General features: G+C 44.1%; 1 protein-coding gene across 2 annotated transcripts in view; it reads right to left on the bottom strand.

Annotated features, from left to right (window-relative positions):
* Positions 1-528: 528 nt before the first annotated feature.
* The window catches only part of kif26ba (kinesin family member 26Ba), a 297,812-nt gene continuing 275,564 nt past the window's right edge, over positions 529-22,776 (bottom strand). For both annotated transcript variants that reach the window (XM_043695424.1, XM_043695425.1), the window contains 3 exons: positions 11,630-11,826; positions 8,683-8,839; positions 529-3,710 (listed from right to left, as the gene is read on the bottom strand). In XM_043695424.1, coding sequence (XP_043551359.1) covers positions 3,562-3,710; positions 8,683-8,839; positions 11,630-11,826 — 503 coding nt within the window. In that variant the 3' untranslated portion in view covers positions 529-3,561. The remainder of the gene's footprint in view (positions 3,711-8,682; positions 8,840-11,629; positions 11,827-22,776) is intronic.

Genomic DNA, 22,776 nt, shown 5'->3' with positions numbered 1-22,776 from the left:
TTTTAGCACTCACAATTCCTTGTTCAAGTTCTTTCTTGCTTCCTTTATATCGCTCAGGACCCCTGTCTGATTTCAGTTTTTTAAACCTCATGTGCTTTTTCTTATCTCATCAACCGCACTTTCGTGCCCTCTCTCCCTAGCCCTCAATCCATTATTAATTAAAAACCTAGCACCCTGTTCCTTAAACTTATTCTGCACCTTGGCATCCACCATGCACAAATTCTACAGATTCATTACCCTCTGAGAGAAATACTTTCTCCTCATCTCTGCTTTAAATCTACTACCTCTTATCCTAAAACTATAACTCATCATTCTAGATTACCTCACAAGGAATATGGTGTAAGTTGGTGGAAGCAAGACTGGCATGTCAGATGGATGGGCATGCCAATGGGATGGGTGTGCCAGGCAGTGAGATAGGTATTTCAGATGGCAGGATGGGTAATAAAGTGGATGTGGCAGTCAGTGACATTTGCAGCTTATTCCAATGTAAACAGCATCACCTTGTTTCAACGAGCAAGTGACATCTTGTTTTTAACAGGATGTAAAATATAATGTTTATTCACAATACCAGGCTACAATATTTGACTATGGTACACATTTTATACAAAGGGGGTTAGGTAAACAGCAAGCCTCAACTGTTCTGACACGTCCAAGATTACAATGCAAAGGAAACCAAGCTGGAACAAAGGTAATACAATGTGGATCAGGCGACTGTACATAACAATGCATAGTTAGCACTGGTTAGCTTCTTATCGTGATGTGTAAATAAATTACAAAATACAAGCAACTTTATAAAACAAGAGCATCCTGAGTTCATAAATAAATTATGTCCTTCATACATAACATGACGAAGATGTGTTAGACAGCAGCTCGAAGTGTGGGATTAATTTAAGTCAAAAGAAAAAGAGTTTGACTTATAAACATTCAGAGCTAAAGCTGCCACAAGCACCATTAAAGAGACAAATATCTGGAAAATATAATGCACAACTTTGAGAATGACCACACAGACGCAATGTGCTTCTCAGGCAGACAAACACCAAGCTCAGTCTCACTCATTCCTTGGGTGTAGAAACTCCCTGAGGGATTGTGGACTCCTCAGGAAAAGCCCTTGCTCCAGGTGACAACAGGTGTGAAGTGTTTTGACCCTGTGGCCATATCTGGCAATGATTAGCTTACTTCAGCACCGTGTTTGCTCTTTTAATCGTGTCCTTTGTGGAAGGAAAGAGCAATAAAATAATCACCCGCCATAAAACTGATGAACCCAGAACTGTGTGTGCCACATCCCTGACCTGTTTGCTATATTAACTCAGGTCGAATGTTGAGGCCGAGGGAGGGGAGGGGCTGGTGGGTATGGGGTTGTAACCTTTTAATCTCCATCTAGCAATCTGTCATCTGCCATTGTTGTGTGAATTTATCATTTAACTGAAGCCCTTTTAAGTATGCCACCGTGGTATAATATTGAAATGGAGACAGACATACTTAAATGTGAACATTATTTCCAACTCATGCTTTGCAAAGCTCTCTCGGGTTCCAGTCAGTTTCGCACTGTAACCAGCAGAAGCTGGCGTTGGGTCTGGGGGTAGCGCAGGCTAAATGTTACATTTGGGTACACGGTAATGAGGTCAGTGCAACTGATTTTCCACAAATTAAGAACTGGATGGAAGTTACTGTGCTGCAGCCAGAGACAAAGCAATGGGGATGGAGTCTGATTTGAAAATGGAGATAGTATTGTAGCCTTTTACCATGGCCTAAGCTCTAATGTTTGCTTTACTGATGAGTAGTTGGTTTAAAATAGCAGTAATTCAATTTAAGCAGCCAGACAGAACACATGGAAAACAAGAGGGGACTTTTATTTTCACAACAAGCTTCCCAGAATTTAGTTTAGTTTACCTCAGAGACTTCCTTGTTAAATGCCAGATTATCCAAGCCAGAATTAGAAAGATGCCAATTCCATTAATCAGCTTCTCTGAACCTCTTGCTTCAACACATTCCATCATGGTTTAGGTCAGTTGTATCCCATCCAAACCTCTACTGTAATTCCAGCATGTGAAGAACCCAAAGCAGTATTGCATGATGGTGGCAGATTTTCTGTACAATATCCACCGATGTCATTGCTTCCTTAGCAGGACCATTGCCAGCCCGGACAGAGACTGGACAAATTTTGCCTTGCAGCCTCATCACAAATAATTTGAGTTTCATCGTCAACAAACGACACTCTAATGAGATTTCAAGATGCACACTGTTGGTTGGTTAAAGCTAACCAGGATTCTGGAGCTGCGGGTTAATGGTGTCAAACATTTGGAACTGCCATGGCCAGCAGAGCAGGTTCAGAAGGAGGCAGGAGGAGGTGAGGTGGCCGAGTGGCCTACAAAGATGATGGAAAGGCTCTTCCAGTAACAGCACTAAATATGCACTGCTTGCAAGTTCACTCGCGTGTACAGAACGTAGGAGAAGCTGGGTTACATTTATAGTGTGTGTGTGTGTGTATGTGTGTGTGTGTGTTTATCTTGTTAAATGATCCCACAACCAGCATTAATAAAGATGTCCATACGTGCTTTTGAACTGGTCTTAAATTGTACAAAGCTAGCAGGGATCTGCCTGAGAGGCATCATTGTGGCCCTGAGTGGTCTATTCATCATTAGTAAAAGACATTCACTTTAATAATGTGCTGCTTCCTGACTACTGACCTACTCTCTAGATACAAAGTTACTTAAAAACAGCAAGTAGTTAAAACACCGAGTAAAACAACCTTGATTTCATCCTTTACTGAAACATTATTTTTTAATTTTTGTTCAATGTAGTTCCACTGATTCTTGAAAACTCAACTCCACACAACGACGCCCTTTACAGTTCGCCAAACCTTGATATAAAAAGAGGACTACCATGTAGCATCAGTCAAAATTGGTTCAAAATGTTATGAAATATTCTTCCGTGGACCCATAAGGTAAGCAAGATCACTGGTATTGTCCCCTGCCCGCAATCGAATTCCACGTTACCGCCAAGCTTGGGGAGAATGCTGGTTTGGGATGGAGTATAGGTGTAAGTTTGGTTTACAAAATGGATACTGCCTCTATAACAGCACGGTGAAACATTCATCATCTAGCACCAACTGTACAATAATGCGTCCATGTAAGATTTTGGATAATATAATATAATAAAGTTTACAAGGCACTTATTGTCCTTCTGTATATCATTATGAATTTCTTAGCAACAGCCCTTCATTCCCCCTCCCAACCACTATCACCCACCCAACCCAGTGAATAAAGGGGAACTGGAGCAAGTGGTTCCTATTTACAACATAGCAAAAGTTCCTCAAAGTGCTTTGACAATCTGATGGAAGAGTGAACATTCTCACGCTCCAATATTCATCCCCTCCACTCATTCTTTTCCATCCTTCTGTGTACATTCTGCTGTTGAGAGAAACAAAACTCATTTCGCGTACATGCTGCACACTTCACGCCTCCGTCATCCTCTTCCTGGTATCTTTGGGTGTTTTTTTTTGTAATCCTCCTTCTTCTCCGATGTCCTCCTCTGCCATGAGCACTCACTCGCCCAGCCTCGCTAGCGCCTCCCACAGGCGATGTCGAAGCATGTGATCATCATGAGGTGGGCTTTGCAGAAGTTGACCCGGTGTTCCAGCCGCTCGGTAATACACTCTAGAGCTTCCAGATATTCCAGCGAGTCAACCTCGAAACCTTGATCCAGATCGACTGTGGAAAGAGATCAAGACAAGACATTCAGAGCAGAACATTTAATTGGGGTCAGACGGGTTAAGAACATTGCCTGACTGCGTCATACATTCTGCCGTTTTCCCTGTGTTATCAGTTATAGAGTCATTGAGGTTTACAGCATGGAAACAGGTCCTTTGGCCTGACTTGTCCGTGCTGCCCAGTTTTCACAATTAATCTTAGAAGGTCTGATCGCATCTGTGAAGGGAAATCAAAGTTAACGTGTTCTGAGGAAGGGTCACTGGATCCGAAACGTTAACTCTTGATGTCTCTTCAGACATGCTGCCAGACCTGCTGAGCTTTACCAGCAACTTCTGTTTTTATTTCTGATTTACAGCATCCGCAGCTCTTTTGGTTTTTATTTCACAATTCATTCGCCTGCGTTTGGTCCATATCCCTCCATTCTTCTCCCATCCTTGTACTTGTCCAAATGTTTCTTAAATGACAAAATTGTACTCGCTTCCACCACTACATCTGGCAGCTTGTTCCAGACACTCACCATCCTGTGTGTGAAAAGTAATGTCCCTCTGGACCCTTCTGTATTACATTAATAAACACGTCCAAATTGACTGGGAACCCCATTAGATTATGTAAAGTTGCCACAGTTCCCAGAGAAACAACTGGTGTGCGTTTAACCTGAGGGTCACCATACCTCAGATAAGGGGAGAAGTTGAGAAGGTGGGATCTTCATGATAACCTCAATTTACCAGTGGATTTTACAGACATTTGCAGTTAATGGCTGAGGAAACAAGTATGTTGACAGTTTAAGTTGAGAATTGTGCTTTGGGAAGCTAAATGCTGACATGGATTGGTGAGGCCGAATGGCCTGTTTGCAAGTTGTCAATATCTACATTATATGTTTGTTATGTTATAGAGTCTTACAGCACAGAGACAAACCCTTTGGAAAACTAGTCCACACCCACCATGTTCCCAAACTAAAGTAGTCCCACCTGCCTGCTCCTGGCCCATATCCCTCCAAACCTTTCCTATTCACGTACTTATCCAAATGTCTTTTAAACATTGTAACTGTACCTGCATCCACCTCTAGCAGCTCATTCCACACACGAACCACACTGTGTAAAAACATTGTCCCTCATGTCCTTTTTAAATCTTTCTCCTGTCACCTTCAAAGTATGCCGCTTCGTTTTGAACCTTTCTGTCCTAGGGAAAAGACCCTTGCTATTCACCTGACCTATGTCCCTCATGATTTTATAAACCTCTATAAGGTCATTCCTCAACCTCCTCTGTTCCAGTGAAAAACGTCCCAGCCTGCCCAATCTATTTTTGAAACTCAAACCCTCCATTCCTGCCAACATCCTGGTAAGTCTTTTCTGAACCCTCTCCTCTTAATAATATCTTTCCTATAACTGGGTGACCAGAACTGGACACAATATTCCAGAAGAGGCCTTATCAATGTCCCGCACAACGTCTACAACTTCCCAACTCCTATATCTGAAGGTCTGATCAATGAAGAGAAGTATGCAAAATGCCTTCTTAACCACTCGTCTACATGTGACACAAATTTAAAAGAATTAAATACCTAAACCCCGAGGTCTCTCTGTCCTGCAGCACAGCCAGGGTCCGACAATTAATTGTATAAGTCCTGCTCTTGTTTGTTTTACCAAATGCAATACCTCACATTTACACAAATCAAACTCTATTTGCCACTCCTTAGCCCATGGACCCAATTGATGAAGATCTCCTTGTACTCTTAGATAATCTTCTTCACTAGGAGACAGTGAGGTCTGCAGATGCTGGAGATCAGAGTTGAGATTGGGGTGCTGGAAAAGCACAGCACGTCAGGCAGCATCCGAGGAGCAGGAGAATCGACGTTTCAGGCCAGAGCCCTTTTCCTGATGAAGGGTTCTGGCCCGAAATGTTGATTTTTCTGCTCCTCGGATGCTGCCTAATCTTCTTCACTGTCTACTTTACCACCAATGTTGGTGTCATCCGCAAGCTTACTAAACATGCCTCCTATATTCTCATCCACCTCGTTTATATAAATGAGAAACAAAAGAGGACCCAGTACCAATTCCCGTGGAACACCGCTGGTCACAGGCCTCCAGTCTGAAATACAACCTTCCATCATCACCAGCCTCTGTCTCTATCATCAAGCCAATTTTGTATCCAGTTGGCAAGCTTACCCTGAATCCCACATGATCTAACTTTACTAATTAGGCTTTGCTTAAGTCCATGTAAACGACATAGTAGAAAGTGAGGACGGCATTGCTGGAGATTAGAGTCAAGAGTGTGGTGCTGAAAAAGCACAGCAGGTCAGGCAGCATCCGAGGAGCAGGAGAATCAACGTTTCAGGCATAAGTGACACTTCATCAGCAACATTTCCTGATGAAGGGCTTATGCCCAAAAACATCGATTCTCCTGCTCCTCGGATGCTGCCTGACCTTCTGTGCTTTTTCAGCACCACACTCTCAACTTCATGTAAACAATGTCTAACAGTCTGCCATCAATCCTTTTGGTTACTTCCTCAAAAAACTCAATCAAGTTTGTCAGACACAATCTCCCTCGCACAAAGCCATGCTGACTATCTCTAAACATTCCTTGCCTCTCCTAATGTAAGTAAATCCTATCTTTTAGAATCTCCTCCAACAACTTACCCACTAGTGACGTCAGACTCATAGGTTTATAGTTCCCTGGCTTCTCCTTACAGCCTTTCTTAAAGAAAGGCACAACATTACCTCCTCACCACTCCTCTTGCATCTCATCTTAATTTATATATGATATAAATATTTCTACTAGTGACCCTGCAATTTCTTCCCTAACTTCCCACAATGTCCTAGGATACACTTGATCAGATCCTGGAGATTTATCCACGTTATGTTTTCTAAGACCTCCAGAACTACCTCTTCTGTAATGTGAACTGTTTTCTAAACATCAATATTTATGTCTCTAAGTTCTCTAGCCTCTGTTTCTTTCTCCACATTAAAAAGTGACGCAAATGATTGATTTGGTACAGGAGTGGGAACCTGCGGCCTTCCAGGCCACTGTCTGTGGCCTTTTGAATGAATCCAAATTTTGCACCATGCACGAAAAATGCTTTCTTGCTTTTCAACCACTTATTGCTGCGAATCTACATTCTCCTACTTAACCAAAATCAAGACGGCCTTAAGGTCACAAATGACGGGTATCCATCTCGAGAATCAGCTAAAACTGCAGACCTCCACGCTGCAACCAAATATTCAAATGCTTTCCTACAAAAAGCAGTCACAACAAAGTCATTAAAAGGTTAGTTAACTTTAGAATTAACATTTTTTTCTTTTTTTTGGTTAGTTAGTACACAGTAGTTAGATTTTTACAAAATAACGTGAATTTTGAAGAATATATAATTGAAGTTTCTTGGATGTGGCCTTATTAGATTACAACTAACATAATGTGGCCTTCCAACATGAAAAGGTTTCCCATCTCTGACTTAGTACCTCTCACATCTTGTGAGGTTCAATAAATAGACAACCTCATTGATCTTAAAGGGGCCCTATCCTCTCTCTAGTTGCTCTGAATGTACTTGTAAAATCTCTTTGGATTATCCATAACCTTATTTGACAAGGATATTGTAAATCCCTTCTTTGCCCTCCTGATTTCCATCTTAGGAATGCCCCTATACTCTTCATACTTTTCAAAAAATTCATTTAATCTCAGTTGTCTATGCCTAATATATGACTTTTTCTTATTCTTGACTAGAACTTCAATATCTTTATTCCTTACCCTTACCAGCCTTACCCTTACCAGCCTTACCCTTCACTCTAACAGGGACATACTGCCTCTGAACTCTCATTAGCACACTTTTGAAAGTCTCCCCCTTGTCAGTCGTCTCTTTACCTGAGAACAGTCTACTCCAATCAACTTTGAAAGTTCCTGTCTCATCCCATTAAAATTTGCCTTACTCCACTTAAGAACTTTAAGTTTTATAGAAGGCTTATCCCCTTCCAAAACTACTTTAAAACTAACAGAATTATGATCACTCGTCCTAAAGTGTCCCCCAACTAACACTTCAGTCACTTTCCAAAGAGAAGGTCAAGTATTGCTCCTTCTCAATAAGGTACACTTACAAATTGATAAAGCAAGCTTTCTTGAACACATTTAACAAATTCCTCACCATCCAAGCCTTTAACACTATGCCAGTCCCAGTCAATGTTTGGAAATTTAAAATCCCCTATCATAACAACCCTATTATTCTTACATATTTCTAGAATCTCTCCACGTATTTGCTCTTCAATTTCCCTCTGACTGTTGAGGGGCCTACAGTACAATCCCATCAGAGTGATCATTCCTTTCTTATCTCTAACTTCTACCCATATCGTTTCACTGGACAATCCCTCAGAAATTCCCTTTCTAATTAAAGCAGAAGTGTTTTCCTTAATCAAAAATGCTGCTCCCTCTTCTCTCTCGTCTCCCTTTCTATTCTTCCTACAGCATCTAGAACACATCAAACAGGACTGTCCCAGGTTCAATGCCCCAGTTGTGTACAACAATATAGTCGATGTTATTCATAGCTCCAACACTGGTGTATGGTGGCCTATAGTGTGCACCATCTACAAACCTCAATGCAGCAAACCACCCAATGTCTTTCCAAACCCCTGACCTTTACCACCTATAGGGACAGGGGGCCGCGCAAGCACCACCTCCTGACAGGCCTGCTCCTAGCCTCTCACCATCCTTGCTTGGAAATGTATTGCCGTTTCTTCACTGCCACTGTAAAAGGACCTTATTTTTTAAACGCATCATGCTCTCTTCTCTTCTGGTGACATTCTGTCTGGTTAAAACTAAAGCCAAGCTATCTGCTTGTGTGTCAGGACATGTGCATCTCGCTCCTCCTCTCCTCAGAGAAATATCACTGCGCTTCCTTGACCAAGGGATCATGCCTTGGGAATGTGTTCTTTCCAGGTTTCTCAATCCTGCAGGAACATGGTTGAGACTGGAAGCTCAGTGCAATACTTACACTCACTGAGCCATTTGCTCGGATCCAGCATCAGGCGCTGTTTAGTGGCTTCCAGCTCCTTCTTCAGTATGTCATATTTGGTTTTGACCTCCGAGATCCTCTGCTGTCGATGCTCCAATATCTTCAGTTTTGTGTTGAAGCATACAAATCCCCGCAACTAGAATTAAGAATATCAATAGTTTTTTTTTTTTACGTTGAATTCCTTCACTTGCAGCCAGGAGTAGAATGTGGGCTCGTGCAGCCAAGAGCGAAGTTAGCTAGCGTGTGGGTTACAATTTACGGAAGACAAAGAGGTGTGCAAGTTTACAACAGGGGTTTAGATAAGATAGACAAAGGAAGGTTGTTCCTGTTAGCTGATGGTAGTGATGGGAGCAGGGCTTGTGGCACAGTTGGTAGATTGCTAACTCTGGACTAGTAGCTCCAGGTTCAAATCCCACACCAGGACATGAAAGGTGTGTTCATAAAGTGGCCAAACTGTCAGCCTATAAAGTCTTCCAGTATACCTGATGGCAGGCAGTAAGAGCTGGAGACTTTCCTGGTCAGCCATCTTGCAGAAGGCCAGAGTGAGCCACTGAGTACTTAGCCCATTAGTAGAGATCAAGCCAATGGAAGCCCATGGTTCAACTTGCAATTGAGGATGGGAGAAAAGTAGACAATCAGACAGGGACTAAGGAGGTACAGGTGTTCCGCAAGGAAAAGGTAGATGCAAGGAAGTATGTGAGGTAAGGTTTTTTTAAAATCTTAAATAAACTGGAACTTACCAGCAAAAGAGTAGTGGAAGCAAAGATGATGAAGGATTTCAAAATGAAATTTGATGGGCACTTGAGGGAAATAAACAGGGTTACTGGGGTAGAATTGGGAAATGGGACTGTCAGACTGGATTGCTCAATTGGGAACTGGCATGAACTCAATGGGATGAACACTACACTATGACACAAAGTGGCTTGCAGCCAAATGCTCTCCCTCAATTTCTTGAATTCAACCCAAGCAGAAAACCCCATCATGACCTTGAGCATATTCCACATTCTGAACATTGTCCTGAGGGAGCTTGTTGTGGGGAGTAAAGAGTTGAGTAGAGGATGGGAAGGGTTCACGTACTGTAGCATTGGGTGGTACAGTGGCTCAGTGGTTAGCACTGCTGCCTCACAGCGCCAGGGAACCAGTTCAATTCCACCCTCACCTGAATGTCTGTGTGGAGTTTGCACATTCTCCCAGTGTCTGTGTGTGTTTCCTCTGGGTGCTCTGGTTTCCTCCCATAGTCCACAGTCATGCAGATTAGGTGGACTGGCCATGCTAAATTGTGCACAGTGTCTAAGGATGTGTAGGCTAGGTGGGCTAGCCATGGGAAATACAGTGTATGGGGTTAGAGTTGGGGGGGGGGGGGTCTCCTCGAAAGGATGGTGTGGACTCAATGGGTTGAATGACCTGCTTCAAACTGTAGGGATTCTATGAAAATAAAGATGAACAAGAAAAGTTGGAAAGATAAAAAGGTAAGAGATTGAAGAATGGCAACATGGTTGACTCTTAACTGCCCTCTGGGTATTTAGGGATGGCCTAGCCAGTGACATCCTTATCACATGAGCAAATTTAAAAAAAAACTTGCCTGGATGGGTGCAGCTCCAACAACACTCAAGAAGATTGACACCATCCAGGACGGAGCAACCTTATTGACAGGCACCACACTGACAAACATCCAGTCCCTCCACTACAGCAGCAGCAGTGTGTGCCATCTACAAGATTCATTGCAACAACTCTTTGAAGCTCCTTGGACAACACCTTTCAAACTCATGACCACTACCATAAGGACAAGAACAAAGACAGCAGATACATGGGAATTCCACCATTTCAAGTTCACTTTCAAGCCACTCTCACCTTCCTGACTGAGAAGGAGTAGGCCATTCGGCCCTTTGCGTCTGCTCTGCCATTCAAGATGGTCATGATTAATTATCCAACTCAGCCCCTGCTTTTTCCTCATGCCCTTTGATCCTTTTAGCCCTAAGAACTACATCTACATCTTTCTTGAAAGTCTTAAATGTTTTGGCCTCACCAGCAGAGAATTCCACAGGCTCCACCACTGTCTGGGTGAAGAAAGTTTTCATCTCTATCCTAAAAGGCCCACCTCTTATCCTTAGACTCTGATCTCTGGTTCTGGCCACCCCAGTCATTGAGAACGTCCTTACTGCATCTACCCAGTCTAATCCTGTTAGAATTTTACAGCTTTCTATGAGATTCCCCTCATTCTTCTAAACTCCAGTGAGATAGTCCTAAGCGATCCAGTCTCTACCTGCCATCCCAGGATTCAGTCTGGGAAACTTTCTTTGCACTCCCGCAATAGCCAACACATCCTTCTTTAGATAAAGGAGACCAAAACTGCACACAACACTCCAGATGTAGCTTCACCAAGGCCCTGTATATTTGCAGCTCCTGTACTCGAAACCTCTCACGATGAGGGCCAATGTTTCATCCTCCTTCATTACTGCCTGCTGTACCTGCAGGCTTACCTTCAATGACTGGTGCCCAAGGGCACCCAGGTCTCATTGCACCTCTCCCTTTCCCAATCTATCTTTCTGTTTTTTTGCCACCAGAGTGGATAATCTCTTAAGGACTTGGAAAATTATCGCTGTTCCTTCAGTCTCACTGGGTCAAAATCGTGGAACTGCCTCCGTAAAGGACTGCAGCGGTTCAAGAAAGCAGCTCACCACCACCTTCCCAAGGGCAACTAGGGGTGGGCAAGAAAAGCTGGCCCAGCCAGCGATGCACATGTCCTGTGATTGAATAATTTCTAAAAGTTATTTAGAAATTGCCCTGAAAATTGGAGGTTAGGACTGAGGTCGTATGTTTTTAATTGCAGAAGCAAACATTGGAGAATTTGAATATCACAGAGGGGTGTGGTATTGGAGCTATTATAGGGATGATGCATCAGGCTATCTTGAGAGAAACAATGAACCTTGCTGTCTGCTGCCCGCCTCCTCTGTAGTCGTTCCACATCATCAATCTCGTAGACCTTGATCTCAAACGGTTCAGCCAGGCCCCTCTGCACAGGTCGAAGGTCAATCCAGCGGACCCCGGAGCTGTTGACCGGTTTTCGGGCCGGAGATGCTGCATCAGGGGACAGGCTTGGGAGCACTCTCCGCCTCTGGGAACCTGAAAAATGGCAGAGAGAGAGAAACTGGTAAAGTGAGGTCTGTCAGGTGGTACCAAATACCCTATAACACGGTTTTGGTCAACACTGCTACCTTTTTACATAGGTTTCGGTGTAAAGATCATGTTCACCAACATCATGCAAACATAAAAGACAAAGGGTGTCGATATGCAGCCTGATGTAATGATGCCAAAAGCTAGACATTGCCTTTGCTCCATGGATTGATGCCTCAGTTTCTGCCTTCATCACCTGCAAGAATCAATGGTGATGCTGCAAAGGGGCCGTGAACATAGCGTTCAATTGGTCTCACGGCCTGAGGATGAGGATACACAACATTCCACATGCACTTACTGAAGGTGTTGGTCCCCTGGCTACCTCAGAACAGAGCCTTTTCAATCAGGATGGTCCCTGCCATTAGTGACATGAACCGAATGTGAACTTGAGGGGATATCGCACACAGCATTCACTCCAGACATACAGCGAACTGAAGAACTGTCCTGGAGCTCGCTAGCCAGCCTCGGTCTATTAGCATCGAGGGCTGCTGAACCCCCTCACACCCCTGCGCTGCTAATGTCTCTATTTCTTCCTTGAGCATGTTAAGTCCACACTCCCTGCCTTCTAACAAGTTCGCAGCTCCTAAACGAGAAGCCATTGTACCTCTGAGTCCAGAGAAACAAAATCCAGCTGCAGCCCATGCAAGCCTCATCATGCATCATTGCGGATGTGTACGGTCGGGGAGGGGTTGGGGTGGAGGTGGGTAAGGGGCAGAATAGATGACCCTGGGTTCAAATGCACGATGTGAAAACCCATTTGAGTTTCATTTCAAAACAGAAAATGCTGGAAGAACTCAGCAGGTCTGGCAGCAGCTGAGGAGGGAGAGGTGAAAGGAATGTGGGATTGGAATTTCCCCAGGAGTTGCTGACTGTGGCCTCAGTTCTGAGTCAGGCCTGAGTGTATTGAGACACCCCTTCCCGTGGCCCAGGATAGCAGCCGATAGCCTCTCAGGCAAAGATGGGAGCCACTGTAGATGCCTCAAGATGGGAGATACACTGAGTGTGATACTGAAACTGGTATTGCAATTGACAATGTGGTCACTGTAGAGAGGTGAAGCAAACCCCCTTCAGGCTCACAGCTGTGGCCATTGACCCCGAGATAGGGGAGCTATAACAAGAATGGAGGGAGGAACATTCAACCCAGCATTGACCCGAGAGCTCTATTTCTCCCTTCACAGAGGCTGCCTCCCCACCTCCACTCCATTGCCAATGAGCTTTTTCCAGCATTTTCTGACACTATTTCCAGCGTTCGCAGTGTTTAATTTCATCAGGTGAAGGTATCAAATTCCAATGAAATTCCAAACTCCGCGTGGAAAGGAACTTTGCCGCTCACAGAAGCGTGGCCAGAGGGAATTAAAACCTCTTAACAGAATAATACTTGGGCTCAGGGACTGTTTGAATGTGGCTGTAACAAAGCACCTCCAAACTGGACCTTGCCAGCATTCTGTCTGAAGCATAGCGATGTAGGGTGGCAGGGAGTCCCGTGCACCTCAAGGAGAGGCTTTGCCAAGCTTACCTTACACTGGACCAGCGGTTGGCTTATGGAAAGCAAGAAAAGGATGAGAAAACAATGGAAGGTTGTTTCAGTGATACCAGGAAAATTCTCACCGCCTACCACACTCAGAGGGAAAGACTCAACTTAACCCACACTTCAGCATCAAACATTTGGCACCCTTAGTCGAGAGTTTGGTGCTGGTAAAGCTCAGCAGGTCAGGCAGCATCCAAGGAGCATGAGAAGGGCTTATGCCCAAAACATCGATTCTCCTGCTGCTCGGATGCTGCCTGACCTGCTGTACTTTTCCAGCACCACACTCTCGACTCTGATCTCCAGCATCTGCAGACCTCACTTTCTCCCATTTGGCACCTTTAGTATGGCTAACGCAATGCAAAGCAACAGGGCCTCTCTACTTAATTATTCGGACACCCAGTGGAAGGGGAACTTTGTTACCCCATAGTCAGATTATGCAAAACCCTTAACTCTGGAATAACTGGCCATTCAGGCCTCTGGCCTGCTCCCTCACTTGATTATTCAAGCCTGTCTTGCATCTCACAAACCCCACATCTCCATGGGCTTTGACACATTTCTATTGACATGGAGCTTCACAGGTTTGGGGCACCAAGTTCCAGATCTTTCTACGGTTTTCTGATTAGAACAGCTTTCTAATATTCCCTCTTAAACTTGGCTCAGCTTTAACTTTAACATAATGGTCCCCTCATTCCTGACCTTTCCATCTGAGAAAACAGCTTCAGTGTCACATCCTCATAGCAATACAAAGCACATCAGATGGATCACCTCTCAATCTTCCCAAGCTCAAGGTAAGACCAGCCAATTTTCATTTGATTTGATTTACTATTGTCACATGTACCTAGGTACAGTGAAAGATTTTGTTTTGTGTGCAATACATGCAGCTCATACCATCCAAAGTGCTTCAGGATAATAGAACAGAGCAAGGAATACAATGATACAGCTGCAGAGATTGTGCACTAAGAGTGTGATCAACTTTAAATTTAAAATTTGAGACGTCCCTTCAGAAATCTAATAAGAGCGGGGAACAAGCTGTTCTTGAACCTGTTCGTACGTGTAGACAAACGTTTATATCCTCCACCCAAAGGAAGAGGCTGAAGAGAGTATAACCAGGGTGGGTGGGGTCTTTGCTTCTGTTCATTGCCTGCCCAAATTTGTGGGAAGTATAGATGGAGTCAGTGGATGGGAGACTGCTTTGTGCGATGGACTGGGCTGTGTTCATGACTCTCTGTAGTTTTTTGCGGTCTTGGGAAAAGCGTTTGCCAAACCAAGCTGTGATGCATCTAGATAGAATACCTTCAGTGATGCATCTATAAAAATTGGTCAGAGTCCTTGTGGATATGCAGAATTTCCTTAGCCTCCTGAGGATGTAGAGACATTGTTGCTGCATAATCAAACCTTTTGCTTCTGGTGAAGCTGTGCTGTCTAGATTTGGACCTGTGTAAAATCCCTGGGAGGAAGTAAGTGTTGGTATTCTCCGTGTCACACATGTACTGGCTTGGGTTTTCCTGTCAGTGCCTCAGCTGGTCAGTACACTTATACATGTCCTTTAACTTTCAATGGGTCTCTCTGCTCTGGACCCTGCACAAACTGAGCCATTTAGCTCAGTAGCCTGTGTGTAGACAGGGGGATGGACTTGGTACTTGAAACAGGGTGAGCAACTGTCTAGCTATCTCTCGATAAGGAGGCTGAAAAATTATTCATGAGCAGTACAGAGTCTGAACCAGGAAGTCAAAATAGTGAACTTGTTGTCAAATCATGTAAAGAAAGCTAAAACAAGTGGAGGAACAAAATATCGGATCATGAGATAGATGAGAATCAGAAATAAGGAGTTTTTAAAACTTGTTAACTGAAACAATGATTAAATATTGAAGGAATGGGGCACCGTAGAGTCATACGGCATGGAAACAGACCCTTCGGTCCAACCAGTCCATGCCAAACATAATCCCAAACTAAACTAGTCCCACCTGCCTGCTCCTGGTCCATATCCCTCCAAACCTTTCCTGTTCATGCACCTATCCAAATGTCTTTTAGATGTTGCAATTATACCCAGTCACCACACTTATAAATGCTAATTTTCACTGCCAAAATGGCTGTTTGGTGGGATTTGAGACTTTGATAAAGTCGCCACAGTCCCAGAGGACTGTGGGGCTGTTCTCGCAGAAGAGAGCGAGGTGACTGTCAGTGAGTTTAACCTGAGGGTCACCATTCCTCAGGAGAAAGGCAAGGTTCAGAAGACAGGACCTTTGTGCTTACCTCAGTGGACATTTAAGACTTATCACACAATGAAAAAGCACATACACTGGAATGGACTAGCAGCAACATCTCCTGACATCTTTAGTAGTCATCAATCAGGTAAGTCCCACAATCCTGCAGATTTTTCACTGAGACACTTAACGGCATATAGATTCCGGAAGAACAGGGTATCTCTCACTGCGATTCCCTGATTTCCACAGATGTGTAACTGCACATGATTTGACTCTAGTAGCTCTACCTCTTCCACTCTGAATGATAGTGAATTCTAAAATATCCACACTATTTCCAGCTGAAAAACGGAACCATTAACTTAGTTATACTTTAAGACTTTGTTTCAGCTGAACCAGGAGGCTATAAATCATCAAAGCGTGAGAAAGAACATATTAATGGGTCATCCAAACACTCCCTCATCTGCATATGTAAATTCAGTTAATTAGCTGCTAAACCTTCCCTTATAACACTGAGAAATTGCTCACCTTATCTTTAAGAAAGTTGAATGGAATAACTGTCATGCCATTAGGGATAATGGATTAATGAATTATGTTAATTAGGCCTCATTTACTATGCAAATTCAATTAATTACAAAATAATCGTTTCCCTGGAACTCAAAAGCTGCAACCCTTCTCCAAATATAGAGGGTTTGCCTTGAATCGAACTTTTGGAAATAATTTGTTAAAGGCATGATCAAAATATAGTTCACAGCATAACAACCACTGATTAAAATTTTCAGCTGAACAACTGGAATTTCATTTGAATAAACAAAAGGAACACATTTTTAGTCACGATCAACTCTCACTATGCCACCTTATTGGATCAAGGAAAGTCACCTCCTGAATCCCCAAAGCCTGTCCACCCCACCAACTCCAAGGCACAAGTCAGGGTTGTGTTGGAATACTCCCCACTTACCTGGAATGGGTGAACTCAAGAGGTTTGACACCATCCAGGACAAAGCAGCCCACCTGACTGGCACTACATCTACTACTCCATCCACAGTGACAGCAGTGAATACCACTTACAAGATGCACTGCAGCAACTTACCAAGCCCCCTTCAGCAGCACCTTCCAGACTCCTGGTCTTTACCACGTAAAGGCACAAGGACAGCAGATACTTTGGAACACCACTGTAGTGACTGGAACAAAGTCAGCCAAGCGGCCCTCATAGAACACGAGGTTTCTGATTGGGGCTGTTTGGGATTGGGAACAGGAGTGAGAAAAAAAAAGCAGGAGCATGGCCAGAAGGGGTGTAGGGGTGGGCAGCTTTAGAGTAGCCGGAAGGTGGAATGATGGGTGGCTTGCTGGATTATATTGGGGTGTCTGTATTGTATGCACTGTTTTTTATGTAATTGGACTGTCTTATATGGGCTTGTGACTGTTTAGTGATGATGGAAAGTGGGTTTTGAGGTTTGTCCTCACTTCCCTGAAAACTGGTTGAACGGTGGGGTTTGGGGCCTGGCTTTACCACTCCTCTCCCTTGTAAAATTGCTGTTTCTCTGCATACAGCTGTTAATGTTAATTGTTTTGTAAACTGTTTATTGTTTAATAAAATTTTTAAAATATTACCAGGAAAAGCAAAAGGAGCAGCAAGGTTTTGTTCACTCTAGGAGCTGGATGTGTACTAGCTGGGTCAGTGTCACGCATGAGTATATAATGGGGTGACTTAGTTATGGGACACTGGCTTTAATGGCGTTATTTCAACCACCTCCTATAAATTTCCCTCCAAGCCGCTCACCTTCCTCTTCCTCCCTCCCTCCCTCCCTCCCTCCCTCCCCCCCCCCGCCCATGACATTGTGGATGTACCTACACCAATGGATTACTTCAAGAAGACAGCCTACCTCCACCTTCTCAAGGGCAACTAGGGATGGGCAATAAATGGGAATTAAAAACTGTTTAATCTACACTGTTTATTCCACCCTCACCACTGAACCTGGTTAAGGTTGTTATTGATATTTCATTTCAACATGTGAACCAGTTGAAATGTTACATCATTGAAAGAATAAAGGCTTGCATTTATACACTGCTTTTCACAATTTCCTGAACTGCATGACATCTAGTGAAACATATTTTTAAAATCACTGGTGAAAATGCAAGGAATTTGCAAGCAGCAGGGTCCTGCAAAAGGCAATGTGACAATGACTGGATGACCCCATTGTTAGGTGTTGAATGAGGGATGGACATTGGCCAGCATGTCAAAGATAGACTGCAGAAGTTGGGACTATCTACCTTTGCAAGGAGAAGGCTAAGAGGAGCTTGATAGAAGCATACAAAACCATGAGGGGTCTGGCCAGAGCAAGTAAGGAGAAACTGGTCTCACTTATGAAAGGATGGAGAATAAGATTCGATTTGATTTATTATAATTTGTAAGAGAAGCAAATACCATGTGACAAAAAAAAATGTGAGTGGTTCAGATCTGGAAAACATTACCTGGGAGTATGATGGAGGCAAGTTCAATTGAGGTAATCAAAAGATGTTGGATGATTACATGGTAGAAAAATACGGACAGTTACCAGGAAAGGGCCAGAGGAAGGCCTAAAATCATGTTGTTCACCTGGAGAGGCTGGTGCAGACACAATGGGCTGAATGGCTTTCTTTTACAACCATATATTCTGTGACTCCCCTGCTCTTCTCCTAAAGTGTCCCTAATGGGATTTTTTTTTATTTCTATCTACAAGACAGGGCAGATACAGCCTTAGGTTTAATGTCCTGTCAGGAAAGTGGCACCTTAGCACTGCCTCTGTTACAAAGCGCAGGATCTTGTATAAAAGGGATGACACTCCTGCCGTAGATGTTACACACGAAGTAAATGACAGGATAAGCTACCATCATGGTAGAGACATGCGCCACTGTCCAATGGATGCAATATTTACCAGCAGTTTCAGTGTCAGTGTGACAACATGCAAAACAATGTAAAACATCGAGAGAAATGGATGGAAACAATAGGATTGAGGGTGGGAACACAGGGTGACAATGTAAGACTGCTGCTAGATGCAAAGGGTTCGTATTCATGTGATTCCCCACTTACCTCCTTTCTCCTCCCTCCCCTTCCCCTCATCTCCCTCACACCAACAGCCAGTGACACTCCAGAAGCTCAGAGCCCTGCTGCGTCGAGTCGACATAATTAGATCAAACACCACTGCACCCTCTTCAAAGATGCTGGAGCCTGTCTGTCGTTGAGTGATAACACAACGCACTGTTACAACAGCTTCACTTTCACTGGTTCGTGATTGAAATGGAGAGTACTTATGACAGTTTATCAGCCAGGATCTGATTCATCAACACTCAGGTATGGAGTGATAACACTTAAAATAAATCAGAACTTTACTGCCTCATATGAAGCAGATCCTCAAAATAAAAACCCTGGGTTCGAAGACCTTCGGTGGCCGGGTGGAGGGAAGGCAAATTCTACTCATGCCCAGACAGACAAAACAATCTGCAGAGAGAGTCTCTTTAAACCACTCTGAACTTGCAAGGTTGGCAGAAAGATACTCAAGCTGAGTAGCTTAGTGAGGGAGTGATTGAGCTGTACAAACCAGGCAGAAAGTTAAAAAAAAACTTGCATTTATATAGCATCTTTCATGACCTCTTTCAAGACAAATAGATTATTTATAGCACAGGAGGAGGCTGGTGGAATGTTCGTGCCTTTGCTGACTACAGAATGCCCTGGCCACCGTAATTCCACGAGGTTAAAACAATGACTGCAGATGCTGGAAACCAGATTCTGGATCAGTGGTGCTGGAAGACCACAGCAATTCAGGCAGCATCCGAGGACAGGCAGGGCTTTTGCCCGAAACGTCGATTTTGCCTGTCCTCAGATGCTGCCTGAATTGCTGTGCTTTTCCAGCACCACTGATCCAGGACCGTAATTCCACTGTCCAAATTAATCCCACTGTCCAAATTAATCCCACTGTCCAAATTAATCCCACTATTCAAATTAATGCCATTGTTCAAATTAATCCCACTCTCTACTTAGTCACATTCTCTAGCTCTTGATATACATTGTCAAAGAGATATACAGCATAGAAACAGGCCCTTTGGCTCACCATCTCTATGTTGACACACAAATATCAAACTACACCAATCCCTGCATTTGGTCCACAGCCTACTATGTCCTGGCATTTAAAGTGCTCACACAGATACTCCTTAAAGGTTGTGACAGTACTTGCCTCCACCATCCTCTTAGGTAGCACATTCCATATCTTTACCATCCTTTGGGTGAATAAAGATGTTCTCAGATCTAATCCATTTACTCCTTACCTTAAACTTATGCCCTCTGGTCTTGGACACATCTGCCATGAGGAAAAGATTCTCACAATCTACTCAGTTTATTCCTCTTATAATGCTGTATACTTCAATCAGATTCCCTCTCAACCTCCTCTGCTCCAACAAAAACAAACCCAGCCTTTCCAGTTTCTCTTCATAAATAAGACATTTCCTCCCCGGAAATATCCTGGTGAATCTCCTCTGCACCTTCTCCAGTACGATCGCATACTTCCGACAGTGTGGCGACCGGAACTGCACATTATATCTGTGGCCTCATCAATGTTTTATGAAGTTGTAGCAAGACTTCCTCGTTCCTATTTTCTATGCCCTGACTAATGAAGACAAGCATTCTGTATGCCTTCTTCATCATCCTGCCTATCTGTGCTGACACCTTCAGGGATCTATGGACTTGTATACGAAGCTCTCTTTGTTCCTCAGTACTCCCTAGGGACATACCATTCATTGTGTATGTCCTTTCCTTACTGGACCTCCCAAAATGCACCATCTAACACTTATCAGAATAAAATTCGCTCTGTCCAATTTACTAGCTGAAAAAAAGCAAACTGCAGCCTCAGACTAAACTCCTCACTATCAAACATCATCAATTTTTGCAAAACTATCCATTTTACTTTATACGTTCACATCCAAGTCATATGCAGATAAATAAAAAGCAAGAGTCCCAGCCCTGATTGCCGTGGTCCACCACTAGTCACAGGCTTATGAAAACAAACCTCCACCATTGCCTCCAGTTTGGAAGCCAACTTTAGATCCAATTTATCAACTTGCCATGGGTTCTTACCCTTTGGACCAGTTTTTCATTGGAACCTTGTCAAAGGCCTTGCTGAAATCTCTGTAAACCGCATCAACCGCACCATCTTCATCAATATATTCAGTCACCTTTTTAAAGGACACAATTAAATTTGACAGTAATTGGTTGAGGTAGGCCTGGAGCCAGGGAACCCAGGTTATCAGCAAGGTGGTGGAATGTCCTGGTTGTGGTAGGCCCGGAGCCAGGGAGCGATATGGCAGTGGAATGTCCTGGTTGTGATAGGCCCAGAGCCATGGAGCGATATGGCAGTGGAATATCCTGGTTGTGGTAGGCCTGGAGCCAGGGTGCGATATGGCAGTGGAATATCCTGGTTGTGGTAGGCCCGGAGCCAGGGAGCGATATGGCAGTGGAATATCCTGGTTGTGGTAGGCCCGGAGCCAGGGAGCGATATGGCAGTGGAATATCCTGGTTGTGGTAGGCCCAGAGCCAGGGAGCGATATGGCAGTGGAATATCCTGGTTGTGGTAGGCCCGGAGCCAGGGAGCGATATGGCAGTGGATTGTCCTGGTTATGGTAGGCCCGGAGCCAGGTAGCGATATGGCAGTGGATTGTCCTGGTTGTGGTAGGCCCAGAGCCAGGGAGCAATATGGCAGTGGAATGTCCTGGTTTCCTGATTATTGCTGAGGCAGCAGCAGAAATGGAGCCAGGAGCTCCGGGCTGTGGGACCAACACGGGATCCGGCACCGGCACTGGCAAGGTGGGCCAAGGGGTGAACCGTTGGCGCCTGAAGATTGGTGACTCCGACGTTGATGGGTCTGGCACAAGGCGGTGGCGAGGAGATGGTGGCACAGGTGTCGATGGTGATCCAGCTCAGGACTCTTCCCAGAGGCAGTGAAACAAAGATGGACTCTCTTTCAACTATATATCTTTTTATTCCTTTATTTTTAAGCTATTCAAAATTGCACTGGATTGTGGAGACAGTTGAAATTTTTCACTGTATTATACTGTATTATTCACTTAGAATACAAGTGACAATAAATCGTTCAATTCTATATTTCACCTTAACAAATCAGTGCTGACTTTCCCCCATCATTCCCTGGTTTTCCAAGTGTTGAATAATCCTTTCCCTAACTGTCAGACTAACTGGTCCATAATTACCTGGCATATATCTGCTGCCCTTCGTGAATAATGGAACCACATTAGCTATCCTCCAGTCAGCTGGAATGTCACCAGTGGCCAGTGAAGTATTAAATATATCTATCGGGGCCCCAGCAATCTCCTCCCTTGCTTCCCATAGCAGCCTGGGATACATCTCATCAGGCCCTGGGGATTTACGCATCTTTATACCTGCTAAAACATCTGATACCTCCTCCTTATTAATCTTAAAATGCTCTAGAACCTCACCATCTCAACTGAAATCCAAGGATGAAATGTCTTTCTCCTCCGCGAATACAGATGAGAAGTATTCATTTAAGACCTCACCCATGTCCTCAGGCTCCAAGCACTGGTTGCCAGTTTGGTCTCTCATGTGTCCCACCCATTCCCTGGTAATTCTCTTATTCTTAATATACTTACCAAAAGCCTTGGGCATTCCATGATCCAATCTGCCAAGGATATTTTGTGACACCTCTTTGCCCTCTGAGTTTCTTTTTTAAGTAACTCCCTGCCCCCTCTATATTCTTGAAGGGCCTCCCCTGTTTTTGAGGCGCCGCACCTGACATTATACTTCCTTCTCTTTCCTCATCAAATTGCAAGTAACAGCACTTCAAGTATATCCAAGTGTTTCTTCTCTAATGTAACGAGGGGTTTTCTGGACCTAACACCCTTCCAAGCGGCACAGGCGGGCAGCACGGTGGCTCAGTGGTTAGCATTGCTGCTTCATGGTGCCAGGGACCTGGGTTCGATTCCAGCCTCGGGCGACTGTCCGTGTGGAGTGTGCACATTCTCCCTGTGTCTGCGTGGGTTTCCTCCGGGTGCTCCAGTTTCCTCTCATAGTGAATCGACGTTTCGGGCATGAGCCCTTCTACAGGAATGAGGAAAGTGTGCCAAGCAGGCTAAGATAAAAGGTAGGGAGGAGGGACTTGGGGGAGGGGC

This window comes from Chiloscyllium plagiosum, chromosome 9 (assembly GCF_004010195.1).
Source record: "Chiloscyllium plagiosum isolate BGI_BamShark_2017 chromosome 9, ASM401019v2, whole genome shotgun sequence".
Taxonomy (NCBI): domain Eukaryota; kingdom Metazoa; phylum Chordata; class Chondrichthyes; order Orectolobiformes; family Hemiscylliidae; genus Chiloscyllium; species Chiloscyllium plagiosum.
Note: the sequence above shows the minus strand (reverse complement) of the source record. Positions and strands in the feature narration are given on the sequence as shown.